This window comes from Prinia subflava, chromosome 17, assembly GCF_021018805.1.
Source record: "Prinia subflava isolate CZ2003 ecotype Zambia chromosome 17, Cam_Psub_1.2, whole genome shotgun sequence".
NCBI lineage: Eukaryota > Metazoa > Chordata > Aves > Passeriformes > Cisticolidae > Prinia > Prinia subflava.
The window spans coordinates 14,812,724-14,828,789 of NC_086263.1; the positions used below are offsets into that span (position 1 = coordinate 14,812,724).

At 54.8% G+C, this 16,066-nt stretch overlaps 1 protein-coding gene across 3 annotated transcripts in view; it reads left to right on the forward strand.

Moving 5' to 3' along the window:
- The window catches only part of LMF1 (lipase maturation factor 1), a 147,735-nt gene that overhangs the window by 90,514 nt on the left and 41,155 nt on the right, over positions 1-16,066 (forward strand). For all 3 annotated transcript variants that reach the window (XM_063414229.1, XM_063414232.1, XM_063414230.1), the window contains exon 6: positions 54-221. In XM_063414229.1, coding sequence (XP_063270299.1) covers positions 54-221 — 168 coding nt within the window. The remainder of the gene's footprint in view (positions 1-53; positions 222-16,066) is intronic.

A 16,066-nucleotide genomic window follows, 5' to 3' on the forward strand; every position in this document is an offset into this window, starting at 1 on the left:
AGCTGAAATCCCCCGAGGAGGGCATTAATTCCTCTTTCCCTTTGCTCCTGCAGACGCAGCCGGTGCCCAGCCCCGTCTCGTACTTCCTGCACCGCTCGCCGTGGTGGTTCCACCGCCTCGAGACCGCGGTCAACCACTTCATCGAGCTGGTGGTGCCCTTCTTCCTGCTGCTGGGCCGCAGGATGAGCGCCCTGCACGGCCTCCTGCAGATCCTCTTCCAGGTCAGACGCTCCTCCTGCATTTCCTGGGGGTCCCCTCCTCTCCTGGGGGTCCCAGCTCGTCCCAGCAGCATCCAGAGGAGCTCAGGCTGCAGGGAATGAGGATGGTTCCCACCAGGAATTCCTGGGTGTTCCCCACTCCTCTCAGTGCTTTGGTTTGGTTTCTGTGTGGCAGAGAAATGGCAGCATCAGTGCAAAGGGTCTGTGAGGAATCCTTGTGATCCCCCCAAGAGTTAATTTTTATAGATGTCTTTCCATCCCTGAAGGGACTTTTCTTTCTGTATTTATCATTTGAGGATTGTTCTTTATCTCTGGAAAGGGTTGAGGTGCTCTTCACAAATACAAGATTGACTGTGGCGAGGTTTAAAATGAAAATAATTCCTTGGAAGTTTAATGGACTCATGTTCCAGTCGGTTTTTTGGGTGGGTTTTTTTTGGTACCTCTGCAAAACTCAGAGGACAGAAGCTGCTGCAGAAATTCTTTCCCAGAGCCCGTCTGCCTCCTCTCCTCTGTGTCCTGGCAGAGTTCAAAGAGCTCCTGAAGCCTCTCAGACACTGCGTTTGCAGCCCTCGCTGCCCTGTCTCTGTTCAGCACCATGAAATCCACACTCAGGAGCTGCTGCTGCTTCCTGTGAGTTCGTGTGATGATTAAACTGGAGAACAGCTCATAAAGCCCCTGTAAACCACAGAAACGCTGCTCAGGTTTTAAAGGTCTGACAGAAACCCCGGCGGGTTTGTGCCCTCTCCTGCTCCCCAGGGGCTCCCTGCTGGGTCTGGGTGCCAGCTTTTCCCTCTGTGCAGCTTTGGGGGCAGCTTTGGCTTGGCTTGGGGTGGGTTTGGGCAGATGGAGGGAGAGGTGGGACCCGGGGAGCTCCACTCCAGATGTGTTTGTGGCAGGAGTCACCCCAGAGGTTTTGGGAGGATTTTATTCAGCCCAACCCTAAAGAAACTCCACAGACAAAGCAAAACCTACCCGCTGCCCTGGCGAAGATGAGGGAGGGCAGGGTTAGATTAGAGATCAGGGAAGAATTAATCTCTGTGAGGGGGTTAATTATAACTGTAATGAATCCATTACCAGGTGTTGTTTGAGCTGGGACTGCAGATGTTGCCATCCCAAATTGTTTGAGGGCAGGAACAGAAAATTCCAGCCTCAGATCCCGCTGCAGTGGGAAGCCCAAGGGCAGGCTGGAGGGTGTGAGGGTGGCAGCCCCTGGCACAGGGAGCCCCTGGATCCCTGGCAGTGCCCAGGGCCGGGCTGGAGCACCCCGGGACAGTGGGAAGTGTCCCCAGGGTGGGTTGGAACAAAACAATCTTTAAGGTCCCTCCCAGCCCAACCCATGCCGTGTTCAGTGCCCCCCTCCCAGCCCCTTCTCCCCTCGGGGTCGCTCCATCCCTGCCACTCCCAGGCAGGAACCTCCGGCTCCTTCCCGGCTGCTCCGGGGCCCCAAACGAGCAGCAGGGCCCTGGGGGGGCTCAGCCAGAGCTGGGGGACCTGCAACAGCCCAGGCCACCCCATAAAGCTCCTAATGACAGCGAGTAAATGCAGGCATCAGCCCCCTTTAATTGGCCCTTTATTGATAGTTGGCAATTAGTGACTCATTTCGATCACGGGGGGAGTCTGCCAAGGCAGAAAGGCTCCCAGTGTCACAGGCAGCTCTGGTGCATTTACAGCATTTCAACAAAAACCTGTTTATTTAATATTTACTGCCCTTTTCTTCATTCAGAATGACTTTTATTGACAGTCCTTGTGCTCTGCAAAGGAAGCAGTAAAGTTTAATGTTGATATACCACTTAATTCTGCTTTTCAAGATTTGAATTGACATTACAGACAAGTTTTATTGGACATTTTATAATTGTTATTGGAGTCATGGTGGCGAGGTTGAGTGAGTGTATTTTTCCAGATTCCAACTGGCCTGGAGAATATTGCTTTGTCAGGAACCCAAAAAAACTTGGGCTTTGCAGGAGGAAAGTGGGGTTTTTTTTCCAAGTGCAAACTTCTTGCCTGCTTCACATTTGTAAGGAAAAAAGCTTAGAGAGGGTGGAATCGTCAGAGAGGAGGTGCTGAGCAGCCTGAGGATGGATGTGTGTCCACCATCCTGTGGGATTCCAGCCTGGAGTTATCCCAGGGGAGCTGGAATCTCCCCTTGTTCCCATCCTGGACATGCACAGGAGGTTCCTGTGGGGTTTGTGTGTGATGGGGATTTAGGGTGGCTTTGATGGACACAAAGTGCTGCCAGCACCTTGATTCCCCCTTGGGATGAGCCCATTCCCACAGACCCACCCAGGGCTGGCTGTGGCTGCCCCTGGCCAGGAGGGCTCCCTGCTGCTGGGGTTTGCTGCCCCTCAGCCTTGGGGTTTGTGTTTGGGGTTTGTGTTTGGGGTTTGTGTTTGGGGTTTGTGTTTGGGGTTTGTGTTTGGGGTTTGTTCTCTTGGGGAGCTCAGCTCAAACCCCACCACTGCCACAGAACCCCTGGGCACTCTGCCCGTGGTGTCTGCCAGGAATGAACAATCCCTGGAGGTGTTCAGTGGATGTGAACCTCAGGACGGGGTTTGGTGGTGAAGGTGGAGGCTGGTGGTTGCATTTGATGATCCTAAAGAGCTTTTCCAACCCTAACAATTCTGTGATGGGCTGGGTTTTGTAGCAGAGGTGGGGCCTCAGAAATGCACACCTGGATCTGAAACAGCGCAATGTTCAGGAGAAATCAAATTAAAAACGGGGCTGTCAGTACCTGGAGGGGGGCAAAGGATACCTTGGAGGGTCTTGGAGACCCCAGGTGAGGTCTGGGCTCTTATTCTTGGTTCTGTAGAAGCACCAGGGCAGAGCTTGCCCATGCCCCAAGGAGTTTGTGAGGTGAGGGAGGTTGGAAGTGCTGCTGGGGAAGGCAAATCCTTCAGCTCAGAGGGAATTTCAGTGCTCCCTGGATCTGCCTCCTCAAAACCCTGGATCTCCTCAAACCCTGGATCTCCTCAAACCCCTGGATCTCCTCAAACCCTGGATCTCCTCAAACCCCTGGATTTCCTCAAACCCCTGGATCTCCCCAAACCCCTGGATCTCCTCAAACCCTGAATCTCCTCAAACCCTGGATCTCCTCAAACCCTGGAGCTGCCTGTTTTTCACTGTCTAACTCCCAGCTCACACCAAACGTATTTCCTGGCTCCTTGGAAGCCAGGCAGTAAAATTACACTGCTTGGCAAAGCAGTTGATGAGGGGAAGCGAGAGGGAAGCCAAAAAAAACCAGGAAAAAGCCACCTTGCCCCTCGGAGCTGGCAGGTAGTGCTGGGCTGGATTTGGCAGTGCCACGTGGGAAGGAGCTTCAGGATGAGAAAGGTGAAATCCATAAATGAATAAATAGAACAGAAAGTCCACGGCTGGTGCTGTTGGAAAGGCAGGGGCACTGCTTGGATTGCCAGCCACAGCCATACAGGCACAGTCTGGGGAGTTTAGGGTGTGGGGAGAGTTTTAAGCACTTAAATCTCTGGATGTGGATGGATTTGTGGAGTTTGACTGCTTCCCGTGGCCCTGGAAGCTGCAGGCGTGTCCTCCAGCACGGGGATGGAGGCGGCCCTGGATGAGCTCAGCCCTCCCATCCCAGACAGGACAGGATTCCCTGAGGGCTGCAGTGCCTGGGGAACCTTCCCCACCCCAGATCTGAACAGATCTGAACACTGGAGCTGCAGGTTCTGCATTCCCTGAGGGCTGCAGTGCCTGGGGAGCCTTCCCCACCCCCAGAGCACAGGGGACAGTGTCAGGAGCACAGGGGGGACAGGAGCACAAGGGTGACAATGTCAGGAGGACAGAGGTAACAGTACCAGGAGCAGAGAGGTGACAGTGCCAGGAGCAGAGGGGTGACAGTGCCAGGAGCAGAGGGGTGACAATGTCAGGAGCACAGAGATGACAGTACCAGGAGCAGAGAGGTGACAGTGGCAGGAGCAGAGGGGTGACAATGCCAGGAGCAGAGAGGTGACAGTGGCAGGAGCAGAGGGGTGACAGTGCCAGGAGCACAGAGATGACAGTACCAGGAGCAGAGAGGTGACAATGCCAGGAGCACAGAGATAACAGTTTCAGGAGCAGAGGGGTGACAGTGGCAGGAGCAGAGGGGTGACAGTGCCAGGAGCAAGGCTCAGTTCCAGCCCTGCAGAAGGCAGAGATGAAACCTCCACAGCCAAAACCCCTCCGAGGTTCCGAGCCCTGCAGAGGAGCCCCCGAGGCAGCTCCAGGGTCCGGCCAAGGAGCACCGGGGACTTTGGGAGCTGGAGAGGGACAGGGGGACCTGCTGGGAGACGGAGCCCAAGGGGGATGTGGCAGCAACCCCGGGCTCTGTTCCCTGGAGAACAAGCTGCCAGCACCACCCCTGCCCAGCTGGGCACTGCACCAGGGACATGCAGCCCCGGGGGCTGGGAATGTGCAGGACAGTGGGAGCAAAGTCATTTTCCTCCTCTTTTTTTTTTAAATTTCTTTTCAGGCAGAGAACAGTTGTTGAACAGATAAAATTTTCTGGCTTTTTCTCTTTTTTTTTTTTCTTTTTTTTCCCTCCTTGGCTTGGCCAAACCCCAACCTCTTAAAAACGTTGATGGAAAAGGACGTTTCCCTCTGGTTGGTTTTGTTCCCATCTCTCCAGGAAGGCAGGGGAGGCCAAGTGGGGCTTTCCCCCCTCGTTTTTTGGGAGGGGAGGACCGAGCCCCCCGTTGTCCCAGCACTGCCTCTGCCACACGGCGAGAGGCTGGAGGGATGAGCTGCCCCTGCAGCCACACACACACAAATTAAATCAGGCTGCTGCAGTGCCACAGCTGCAAGGGATTGTGTTGCTGACTTAGGAGGTAGCAGAGGTCACAGCAGCAGCCCGGAGAGAGGGAACAAAAATGAAGCAGCCCCCCCTCCCCGCAGAAAGTGTCTGAATCCAGTGTTTGTTTTCACTTGTCAGATGCGAGCTGGGGTTTGTTCTGGTGGCCAGGCTGGTGTAAATCAGGGGTGTCTCCAGCAGGATTAGCGGGGTTACAGCAGTGCCAGGCTCGTGGCAGGAGGATCAGGCCCTTCCTTGGGGCTTCAGGGGGGCACACACAGGGCAGGGGCACTGCCCCAGGAGGGGTTTGCTGTTAAAGGTGTGTGAGAATAAAGCCCAGCTCACTGGGGGATGGAACAGGCAGAAAACTGAGGAATTATTCTGCAGTTTACACAATCCCAGAATGGTTTGGGTTGGAAAAAAACCTTAAAGCCCATCCAGTGCCACCCCCTATTCCATGGCAGGGACACCTCCCACTGTCCCAGGCTGCTCCCAGCCCTGTCCAGCCTGGCCTGGGCACTGCCAGGGATCCAGGGGCAGCCACAGCTGCTCTGGGCACCCTGTGCCAGGGCCTGCCCACCCTCACTGGGGTGAATTTCTTCCTGCTATCCAATGTAAATCTGCTTTATTTCACTTTAAATCCATTCCCCCTTGTTCTGTCACTTCACATCCCTGTTCAAAGTCCCTTTCCTGCTTTTTATACATCCCCAGGGATCCTGGGCAGCGCTGGGTGGGTGTCACTGCCTGGGCTGGGCAGGGAAATTCAGCCTTCCCCGACGCCCAAACCTTGCTGATTTTGTTGTGGTTTTGAAAGAAACAACAAACAGAGAATCCCAGGAAAATGAACAACAGGACTGGAGGAACGGGCCCGTGGAAAAGAGCTTTGCAGTTCAGTTGTTTGAAAATCCGCTTTGGATTTTTAAATCTCCTCGGGTGTGAGGTGGAAGGAGCAGGGACAGAGATGGGGAGGATCTTTGGGAGTGTTGGAGCTCCATAATGTGGGATTGTGGAGGATCCCCAGCCCTGTGTGCCCATCCTGGCCCTGGGGTGTCCCTGGATCCCCCAGATCCCCTCCCTCAGCCCTGGCCCTGCTCCAGCTCAGCTTTTCCCCACAGCAAAACAAAAGGAATGTGAAATCAAAGCACTTACAGGGCAGATTTTCTGTTACATTTAAACCCCCTTCAATTAAATACTCAGCTCTACAGCCCCCCCACCAAACAAGAAACACTGTGAGTTAAGCAGGCAGAACCCAAACTATTTAATCACTCTGATATTTGATTTCACATCCAGCTCGATAGGATCTGCTGTGCCAGACACGGGAATAGCAGCACATACCACCCCAAACCAGTAAATAACACTGCTCCCATAATGGGGTCTGGGATTAGTTAGCAACAAGTTAAGTCCTTGCATTCTGCAGTAGTCAGAGGCACTGAGAAACACTCACTGGGAGCCATAGGAGTGCATTTAATTAGCTCCTGATTCAGGGCGCTGGGGGTTTCTTCTCTTTTCTCCTTTTTTTTTTTTTTTTTTTTTGGAAATCATTAAATAAAGTGTCACCCCAAGCCAGTGCTGTAAACTCTATTTTGATTGTGGCTGCAATAACCCCTTTGGGCGTCATTCAGATTGTACTAAACAGTTTCTGGAGAGCGCTGGTTTCTCTCAAAATAAACCCAAGTCCGGCTTTGACAAGCTCTAATGAAAAACAAATTGTTATATTACTTAGAAAAATAATTTGAAGGAAGTCTGAATTAGTTGTAAAGGTGGAAAAGGTTCAGCTACTTGAAAATAGAAATTTGGAAGGTATTTATTTTAACCATTAAGCCAGCGGCCTTGAAATACAGCCTTGTTTGTTCCAGAATGCTCCTAACGAGGGCCATGAATCACGCTGTTAATCAGGATGGGAACTTGATTAATTGGCGAGGGGGCCGGCAGTGACCCCGGCAGGCAGAGCCTGGAGCTGGGCTCCTCATCCTGCTGGCACCGCGGGGGCTCTGCGGGCATCCCCCTGCCCTGGAAAACCGGGAATTCCCGGGGTTCGGCTGTCCCTGCTCTTGGTTGTCTCCTTCTGCTGCCCACCTGAGAGGGGGCTGGACCCCCACCCCGAGATCAGACTGGCACAGGAGCCCCCGGGGTGGGCAGCAGGAAAAGGAGGGTGGGATTGGCTCCCACTCCTGGCCTGGGGCCAGCAGGAGCCGCGGTGGCTTTGGCCATGCAGGAGAGGGGAGGCAGGGATGGCTTCCAGCAGAGTTTTGAGTTCCAGCAGTTTCAGGTTCCTGCTGGGAGCTGCCACGCGTGCCAGGCTGTGCTTTGTGGCACAGTTTGGTGCCACCTCCGTGCCAGAGAGCCCCAGGTGTGCCACGGTGTCCTTGGGAATAGTGCTGGGCACCGGCTCCGGAATCGCCAGCTGGACCCTTCAGTGGCAAGGTCTGCTCAGGTGGAGTGGACACTCACTCAGGTGGAGTGGACACTCACCCAGGTGGAGTGGACACTCACTCTGGTGGAATGGACACTCAGGTGGAGTGGACACTCACTCTGGTGGAATGGACACTCAGGTGGAGTGGACACTCACCCAGGTGGAGTGGACACTCACTCTGGTGGAATGGACACTCAGGTGGAGTGGACACTCACCCAGGTGGAGTGGACACTCACTCTGGTGGAATGGATACTCAGGTGGAGTGGACACTCACCCAGGTGGAGTGGACACTCACCCAGGTGGAGTGGACACTCACCCAGTCCTGGCGTGTTGGCCACGTTGCAGCTTTCCAGGGGCTCTCAGGTCCCTCTTTCTCTGCTGCTCCCTGTCCCCTCTTCCCGCTCCAGGAGCAGCTTCCAGAGCTCATGGAATAACAATTCCTTGGAGGTCTGCACCTCCCTGGGCTCTGGGGCAGCGCCACCTGCTTGGTTTTTCCTCCCTGTTTGGATTTTGCACCTGATTTTCAAATTTCCCCGTGCTCCAGAGCCTTTGTGTCCTCAGCAGAGTTTCCAGGTGGTTGGGCTGGGTGGGGAGGATCCATGCCGAGGATGCTGTCAGTGAAATCATCCGAGCTGGAGCTTCCAACATCTGCAACTCCCAGATGGGATTCAGGATTCAGCTCCAGGCTGGGAGATAAAGGATGTGTTGCACATGTGAGTGAGTGAGGGCATAAAACATTTCAGTGTGATGAGAGCCAGAGCAGCTGCAGAGCAGAGATGTTCCTGGTGTCCATGACATGATCTTCACCATGTTCTGGCACCATAATTCCGGGGATAATTATTTATTTACATTCAGATGTAGCTGCTAAAGCTGAGTAAAACCATCACAGCCCAAGCCAAAGCACTCGCCCACTAAAACGTGTCAAATATCTTTAAATATCTGTGAATTTCTCCGGTGTCAGTGCAATGGTTTGAAGAGATGGTGAAGGTCTTGCAAGTTTAATCCCATTTTCTGTCCCTCAGTCCTTGCCTGAACTGGCTCCTTTGCACCTTCCCAGCTCCTGGCTCCCACCAAGGGTTTGCTGCTCGGCAGGGTGACAGTGGTGGGATTTGGGATTTGGGCTCTCTCCTCCCACCAGCAAGATGACAGGACCTTTAAATAATGTTTTCTATTCCATTTCAAAAAACTAAAAAAAAAAAAGAAGATGAAATCAGAACAGCCTAACTGGAAACAGATGGCAGATGAGAAGCTTCTTTTAAAGAGGATTTTTAATACATTTATTATGAAGAAAACCATTTATTGGTGTCAGAGATGGATGTGTGAAGACAGAATGTGCCCGTTCCAGGAGGGGAAGGGGCTGCAGTGGGGTGGTGCCTTTGGTGTGGTGTTCTGGGAGCGAGGGGAGGATTTTGCTGCTGGTGAAGTGACTTTCCTGGTGAAGTGACTTTCCTGGTGAAGGGAGGCTTCTCCCCTTCCCTGCTCCTTCCTCTGCCCTCTGGTATCGCTGGCTGTCAGAGCAGTTTTGATTCTGCTCCTGCTGTGGGTTCCTGGCGTGGTTTTCCTGGAATGGTTTGGGTTGGGAGGGACCCCAAAGCCCACCCAGTCCCAACCCCAACACCTTCCACTGTCCCAGGCTGCTCCAAACCCCGTCCAAGCTGGCCTTGGACACTGCCAGGGATGGAGCAGCCACAGCTTCCCTGGGAATCCTGTGCCTTGTGTCCTCCCAGAGGGCCAGTTTAGGGTTTTTTAAAAATAATTTGCATATTGCAATCAGTTCTGTCCCGCCAAGTTAAATGAGTATGTGCTCTTGTGTGTAAGGCCATCCCCAGCCCCCCTCACCCAGTGATTGGACAGCTCTAATTAAAGCCATTCAAACAAATCCCACATCATTTCAGAGGGATGGGTCTGGGCTGCCCAGGGATGAGGTGAAGATGGTTTTTCCCTTTTCCTGCTTTGATGAGAATAACTCCTCCTCTTGTTCTGAGTTTAACGTTCCTGTGAAGCGCCGCCGCCTCCGGAGAGGTTTTGTTTTGCTTTGGAAGTGCTGGGATGAGGCTGCAGCTCTGGGATGAGGCTGCAGCTCTGGGATGAGGCTGCAGCTCTGGGATGAGGCTGCAGCTCTGAGATGAGGCTGCAGCTCTGGGATGAGGCTGCAGTGCTGGGATGAGGCTGCAGCTGCAGTGCTGGGATGAGGCTGCAGCCCTGGGATGAGGCTGCAGCTCTGGGATGAGGCTGCAGCCCTGGGATGAGGCTGCAGCTCTGAGATGAGGCTGCAGTGCTGGGATGAGGCTGCAGTGCAGGGATGAGGCTGCAGCTCTGGGATGAGGCTGCAGTGCTGGGATGAGGCTGCAGTGCTGGGATGAGGCTGCAGTGCTGGGATGAGGCTGCAGCACTGGGATGAGGCTGCAGTGCTGGGATGAGGCTGCAGCCCTGGGATGAGGCTGCAGCTCTGGGATGAGGCTGCAGTGCTGGGATGAGGCTGCAGCTGCAGTGCTGGGATGAGGCTGCAGCTCTGGGATGAGGCTGCAGCTGCAATGCTGCAATGCTGCAGCCCACACGCAGTTTACACAGCTGCACCTCCCGTTTCCAGGCCCCAGCAGGGCCGGTGTCTGTGCCGTGCTGCAGCAGGCAGCAGTGGCAGGAAGCCCCTGTCCCCCTCTGCTCTCATCCTGCTGCCAACCCCGGGGTTCATCCTGCTGCAAACCCCGGGGTTCATCCTGCTGCCAACCCCGGGGTTCATCCTGCTGCAAACCCCGGGGTTCATCCTGCTGCAAACCCCGGGGTTCATCCCGCTGCAAACCCCGGGGTTCATCCCGCTGCAAACCCCGGGGTTCATCCTGCTGCAAACCCCGGGGTTCATCCTGCTGCAAACCCCGGGGTTCATCCCGCTGCAAACCCCGGGGTTCAATCCTGCTGCAAACCCCGGGGTTCATCCCGCTGCAAACCCCGGGGTTCTGGGCTGTGCCTCAGGGCTGGGCACGGCGTCCTCGGGAGCAGCCGGGCTGTGTCTGCTGCTGTGCTGGGACAGCTCCTTCCCCCGGCCGTGCTGTGCTCAGTGGGGGCCCTGCCCTGGAGCAGGGTTTGCAGACCCCAGCCTCACTTTCCCTTTTGTTGGTAACACCATTCCCACCAGGCCTCCCATCCCTGGCAGTGTCCCAGGCCGGGTTGCTGGAGCAGCCTGGGACAGTGGAAGGTGTCCCTGCCCGTGGTGAGGGGTTGGGAATGAGCTTTGAGCTTCCTTCCAACCCAAACCATTCCATGGTTTTGACGGATCCGTAGAAAAGATCCCATGATTTATGCTGGCCCTGGGGTTTTGTTGCTGCTCTAAACCCTGAGCTGAGCCCCCAGAAGCCTCGTCCCAGGCAGGTGTTTGCAGCACGAGGTCTCACCTCTCCTGCTTTCCTCTTGGATTTGAATTCCGTCGCTGCCAGGAGCACGGTGCTGGCTCGTCCACGTTCCTGAGTCACTTTTTCCACACGTGAAACTCCCTCTGGGGTCGGGTTAAGCTCTGCAGGAACCACGTGGGCTTGGTCTGGGCTTGGTGTCCACACGTGGAGCTGCTCAGGGAGAGAAGTGGAACTTGAATTTTACACCCTGCTCCGATTAGGAAAACTTGGAAGCAGGGAGAAATCCCAGATCGTGCCAGTTTTGGAAAGGCTGAGGAAGTCTGGGAGGAAACGCACAGAAAGAGCAGCTTGGGAATGTTTTGTCCCAAATTTTGGCCAGCGTGGCGTGGCAGTGATGGCTGGGGTGGCTCATGGATGGATTCCCTGCACTTTGTGAGCAAACAAGCAGAAAGGGACAGGTTTTTGTTAAAATCCTGGAAATGGTTTGGGTTGGAAGGGACCTTAAATCTCATCTTGGGCAGGGACACCTCCCACTGAACCATCATGGTCACCCTTAGGGGAGCTGCCAGCTCCTCTGGGATGCCAAAATCCAGGAGCAATAGAAAAATCAGGATGCCTCAGTCAACAGAAATTTCAGAATTTCCTCTTGAAAAACAAATCAGATTGCATTGGCTGTTTGGGTGGGGTTGGCAATGGCAGGAGTGGGGAGTGGGAAAGAGACAGGGATTGGTTTTATGGCATCATTAATGTCATTTATCCCATAGCAGGCCCTTGAAAAGCAGTTGTAATCCCCACACAAATCCCTCTGGAGCAATGAGGGCAAATGTGCCAGTTCTGCTCATCCAACAGGGATCATCCCTGCAGCCAGAAACCTCAGAGGGAGCAGAGCCAAGGGGAAAGGGTCAGGGGGCACCCTGGAACCCAGTGCATCCACATCATCCCTGAGATTCCAGGGGACACCGCAGGGACAGCGGGGTCCTAAAGACAAAGAGAGATCATTTTCCTGGGGTTATCTGGGAAAAAAATGGGACCACAGATAGGAACTGGAGCTTCACAATCTTGTGTTCATTCCAAATTCCCCTTTGCAGCCAGGCAGGAAGGGATCAGCTGCAAAGTCCTGGCTGGGCAGTCTCAGGTCCTCTCATCAGTGAGAGGGCCCTGAGTGCTGCAGAACCCCTGCTGGAGCGTTTCCCTCCGGCCCCTGAAGCCAGGGAAAGGGAGATGTTTCCATGGAACTCTGTTCCTCAACCGTCCTGGCAGCCAGAGCTGAAGGGTTGGAGTCTTTTGCCCCCAACTCCACATTTATGGCCAGTGTGAAACCCCACCTGTGGCCACCACATGCGGCCCGGGCAGGGCTGCAGTGAATTAAGGCACCACGGGGAATTTGGAGGAATACATCCTCTTCCTTCTCGGCGTCGGGTTACAGCGACCTCGGAACATCTGCACACGGCGTCCCGGGGCTCCCGGAGCTGCTGCTGCAGTGAAGGTTCATCTGCCTTTGTTCACTTCCCAGCCCTTTCCCTTCCTCCTTGCCTCCTCTGCGTTCAGGGTTGCTCTCTCCTGGTTTTCCAGGTAAAATACCCCTGGAATTTCAGTGGTGTCTCTCCGTGGGCAAGCACGGGTCCATAACCCCATGGCCATTTGCTGTGCTTGTGGGGGAAGTCTGAAATAAAACATTTTTCCTAAATGTTTTTCCTAAAGCTTAAATTCCCTCTAAGCTGCTGGTTCCCAGCATCCTGAAAGACCAAATTTAGGGGCAAAAAAATGCATTCCTTAATATTCCCTGGATTTTAGGAATGCGTTTGGCAAGGTGATGCTGCTTTGGTTTGGAATTCCTTTGCCTGATCTCCAGGCTGTCCTGACAGGGTTTAATTGGAACAGGGGTGTGAAGGTGGCCCTGCTGCCTCCAGCCACCGGCGTTTTTTGGGAATCCAGAGCCAGGGAGGTGCCACAGCCAGGGGGTGGCTGTGGTGGCCACATTCATGGTGGTCCACGTCAAGAAGATGAGGTTGGACTCCAGCATCTCCTGGAAGTGACCCCATCCTCCCCCTGGGAGCAGCACATCCCCATCCCACCCATCCCACCCCATCCCACCCATCTCACCCCATCCCATCCCATCCCACCCCATCCCACCCCATCCCACCCCATCCCACCCCATCCCACCCCATCCCATCCCATCCCACCCCATCCCACCCCATCCCATCCCATCCCATCCCATCCCATCCCATCCCATCCCATCCCATCCCATCCCATCCCATCCCATCCCTCGTGCCGCTGTGCAGAGCTCAGAGCTCAGAAGGAAAATGCAGCTCCAGTTTTTCTCTTCGGTGCCTCTCGGGCCCAGACCTCAGGGTTTTAAAGACTTTCATATGTGCTTGACTTGATGTGCTCCGAGTATTCCCACTGAAGTGAACTAAGTGGATAAGACTTTGCAGGATTAAAGCCAAATGAGTCCTCACCCACCATGCTGGGAAGCCTTGTTGAAGTGGGTCATTGGAGGGAAAGGAGGAGGGGGCGGTTCCCAACTCGCCCCTTTCATTTTATGCTTTTATTTATTTAAAGGTTTGGCTTTTCTTTTTTTCTTAGGCAGCTCGGGGGGAGAAAAGAAAATAAAAAGCCCCAGGCTGTGGTGTAACCGCTGCAGGCAGATGTTGTCATGGCTACTAAACAAGAAACCTGATTTATAAAATGAGGAAAAACAGATGAACATGAAATAAAAGAGGAAAAAAAAAATAGAGGCGATCTTAAAATATTAACTCTGATGTAGAGAAAAATATAAACAGACAGGGTTAGGAAATTCCATAAGGAATATGACTTGTTTGATATTAATCATAAAGGAAAAGATTATGAGAGCTCCAAAGGGTGCCAAATGAAATACTCCACACGCAGCCACTGCTGTGACAGGAGCCCTTGTGGTGGCTCCCTGGGCTGCCCTTGGCCACGCTCTGGAGGAGATGTCCCTGCTGGAAGTTGTCCCAGGGGTGTTCCTGTGGTTCTGCTGCTTCTCCTGGTGCTTTCCCTCCTTTGCAGAAGTTTCTGAGTGCAAACCTCCAGCGTGTGACAGCCAAAATAACCTGTGCTTTTATTGAAAATGTGGGCAAGTTGGGGAAAGTGATGGCGTTTGGAGGAATTTCTGTGACTGGCTCGGGTCAGGAGTGGCAGTGACGTGTCTCAGACCAGGGGTTAATGATGTCCCAAAGCTGAGGGGGCTGTGGATGAGTGGCTGGGTGGGCTTGGGTGGCTCTGCTCCCATCTCCATGGGTGCTGTGTCACACTGCTGCTCTTGTCCCTCTCCTGCTACCCTGAGCTGGCACAGCCCGGGATGATCCTGCACCAGAGAAGTGCCAGGTGCCACAATTCCTTCAGCAGTGCTCCCAGGACATTCCTTGTCCAGGACAAGGACAAAACCAGGAGCCCTGAGGGCCTTCAGGACCAGGAGACACCTTTGGGCTTTCACTGGATCCGTGCCAGTCCCCTCTGTCTCTTGGGCTGTCACCACCAGTGTTCCCTGGTGGTGATGCCTTGGGAGGGCTGAGCTGGAACAGAGACTGGGCAGAGCTGGAGAATAAAGCAGGGATTTATTGAAAGGCCTTTAGGGTACACCTTGGGCAGGACAAGAGCCTGGCCAGGGCTGCACCCAAGGTGGACCAAAAATGGCCACAAAATTGGCTGATCCGTCATAAGATCTTCAATTTTTTTAAGTTTTGGTGCATTTGCACATTGGACTTTAATTATCCAATTCCAGCTCCAGGCTGTGAGGTCCCATCCTTCTTGTTCCTCCCTCCAGCCACCCTTGTTTGTGCTTTGGGGCTGAAAGTTGTCCTTGGTGTGCAGCAGGAGAAGGATTTGTTTTGTGTCCCTGCTGTGTGCAGAGCTGAGTGAGCCTGACTGTGAGCTCAGAGCTGCACCCGGGGCAGCACAGGGGCTGAAATACAGGAAAAATGAAACTCAAGGCATCAGTGACAGTGGCCGGTGTGGCCCCAGCACGGTGACAGCGGCGCTGCCACCACAAGACGCCAGCAAGGAGCAGCTGTGACCGCAGCTGGGAGGGCTGGGAAAGCCTCCCTGGGATCCCGGCTGGAAAATCCTGGGCAGAGCTGTAATTTGCTGCTTCGTTTCCCTTCCCTCCGTGCTGTCTGGGCCGCCGGCGCTCCCGGCCCGGGCGGGAGCTGAGTGCCTGTGGCACGGGAACTCAGGATTGCTGCTCCCAGCCCGCCCTGGCCCCGGCTCTGCCTTTGGCACTGGCTCCTGAACACTTTGGTTGGCAGAAACCTTCGGGTTCCTTCTCGCTGTCAGGAGAAATTCAGCTCCAGAGCCACACAGGAGCTCTCCGTAACAAGTCCATGGCCTGAAGGTCCAGGATGGAGATGCTCACCCAACAGGACCTTCCAGGGCTGCTGGGCAGATTCCCCTTGGAGCACCCAGGACACCTGGGCAGACCCACCCTCACCTCTGCAGGTGCCTCTGTCCTGCCCCTGATCCATGTCCTGGCGCTGCTGTGCACACACTGCCAAACCTCTGAGCACCGTGAGGACAGTGCAGGAAAACTGCAACAGCCAAGATTCCTGCACCCTTCCCCAGCTCCCTGCACCCTTCCCCAGCTCCCTGCACCCTTCCCCAGCTCCCTGCACCCTTCCCCACCTCCCTGCACCCTTCCCCACCTCCCTGCACCCTTCCCCAGCTCCCTGCACCCTTCCCCAGCTCCCTGCACCCTTCCCCAGCTCCCTGCATCCTTCCCCAGCTCCCTGCACCCTTTCCCAGCTCCCTGCACCCTTCCCCAGCTCCCTGCATCCTTCCCCAGCTCTCTGCACCCTTCCCCAGCTCCCTGCACCCTTCCCCAGCTCCCTGCATCCTTCCCCAGCTCCCTGCGTCCTTCCCCAGCTCCCTGCATCCTTCCCCAGCTCCCTGCACCCTTCCCCAGCTCCCTGCATCCTTCCCCAGCTCCCTGCATCCTTCCCCAGCTCCCTGCACCCTTCCCCAGCTCCCTGCATCCTTCCCCAGCTCCCTGCATCCTTCCCCAGCTCCCTGCATCCTTCCCCAGCTCCCTGCACCCTTCCCCACCTCCCTGCATCCTTCCCCAGCTCCCTGCACCCTTCCCCACCTCCCTGTATTTTTCCAAACTCCCTGCATGTTTTCCCCCAGTTCTCTGCATCTTTTCTCATCTCCCTGGATTTTTTTTTCCCCCAATTCTTTGCATCCTTTCCCACCCCCCTGCATCTTTTCCCGGCTCAGCAGCCTGGGAGCATTCAGATCCCTTTTCCTTCTTATCCATCCCTTTGCAGTGCTGCTCCAGCAGCACCAGGCGGTG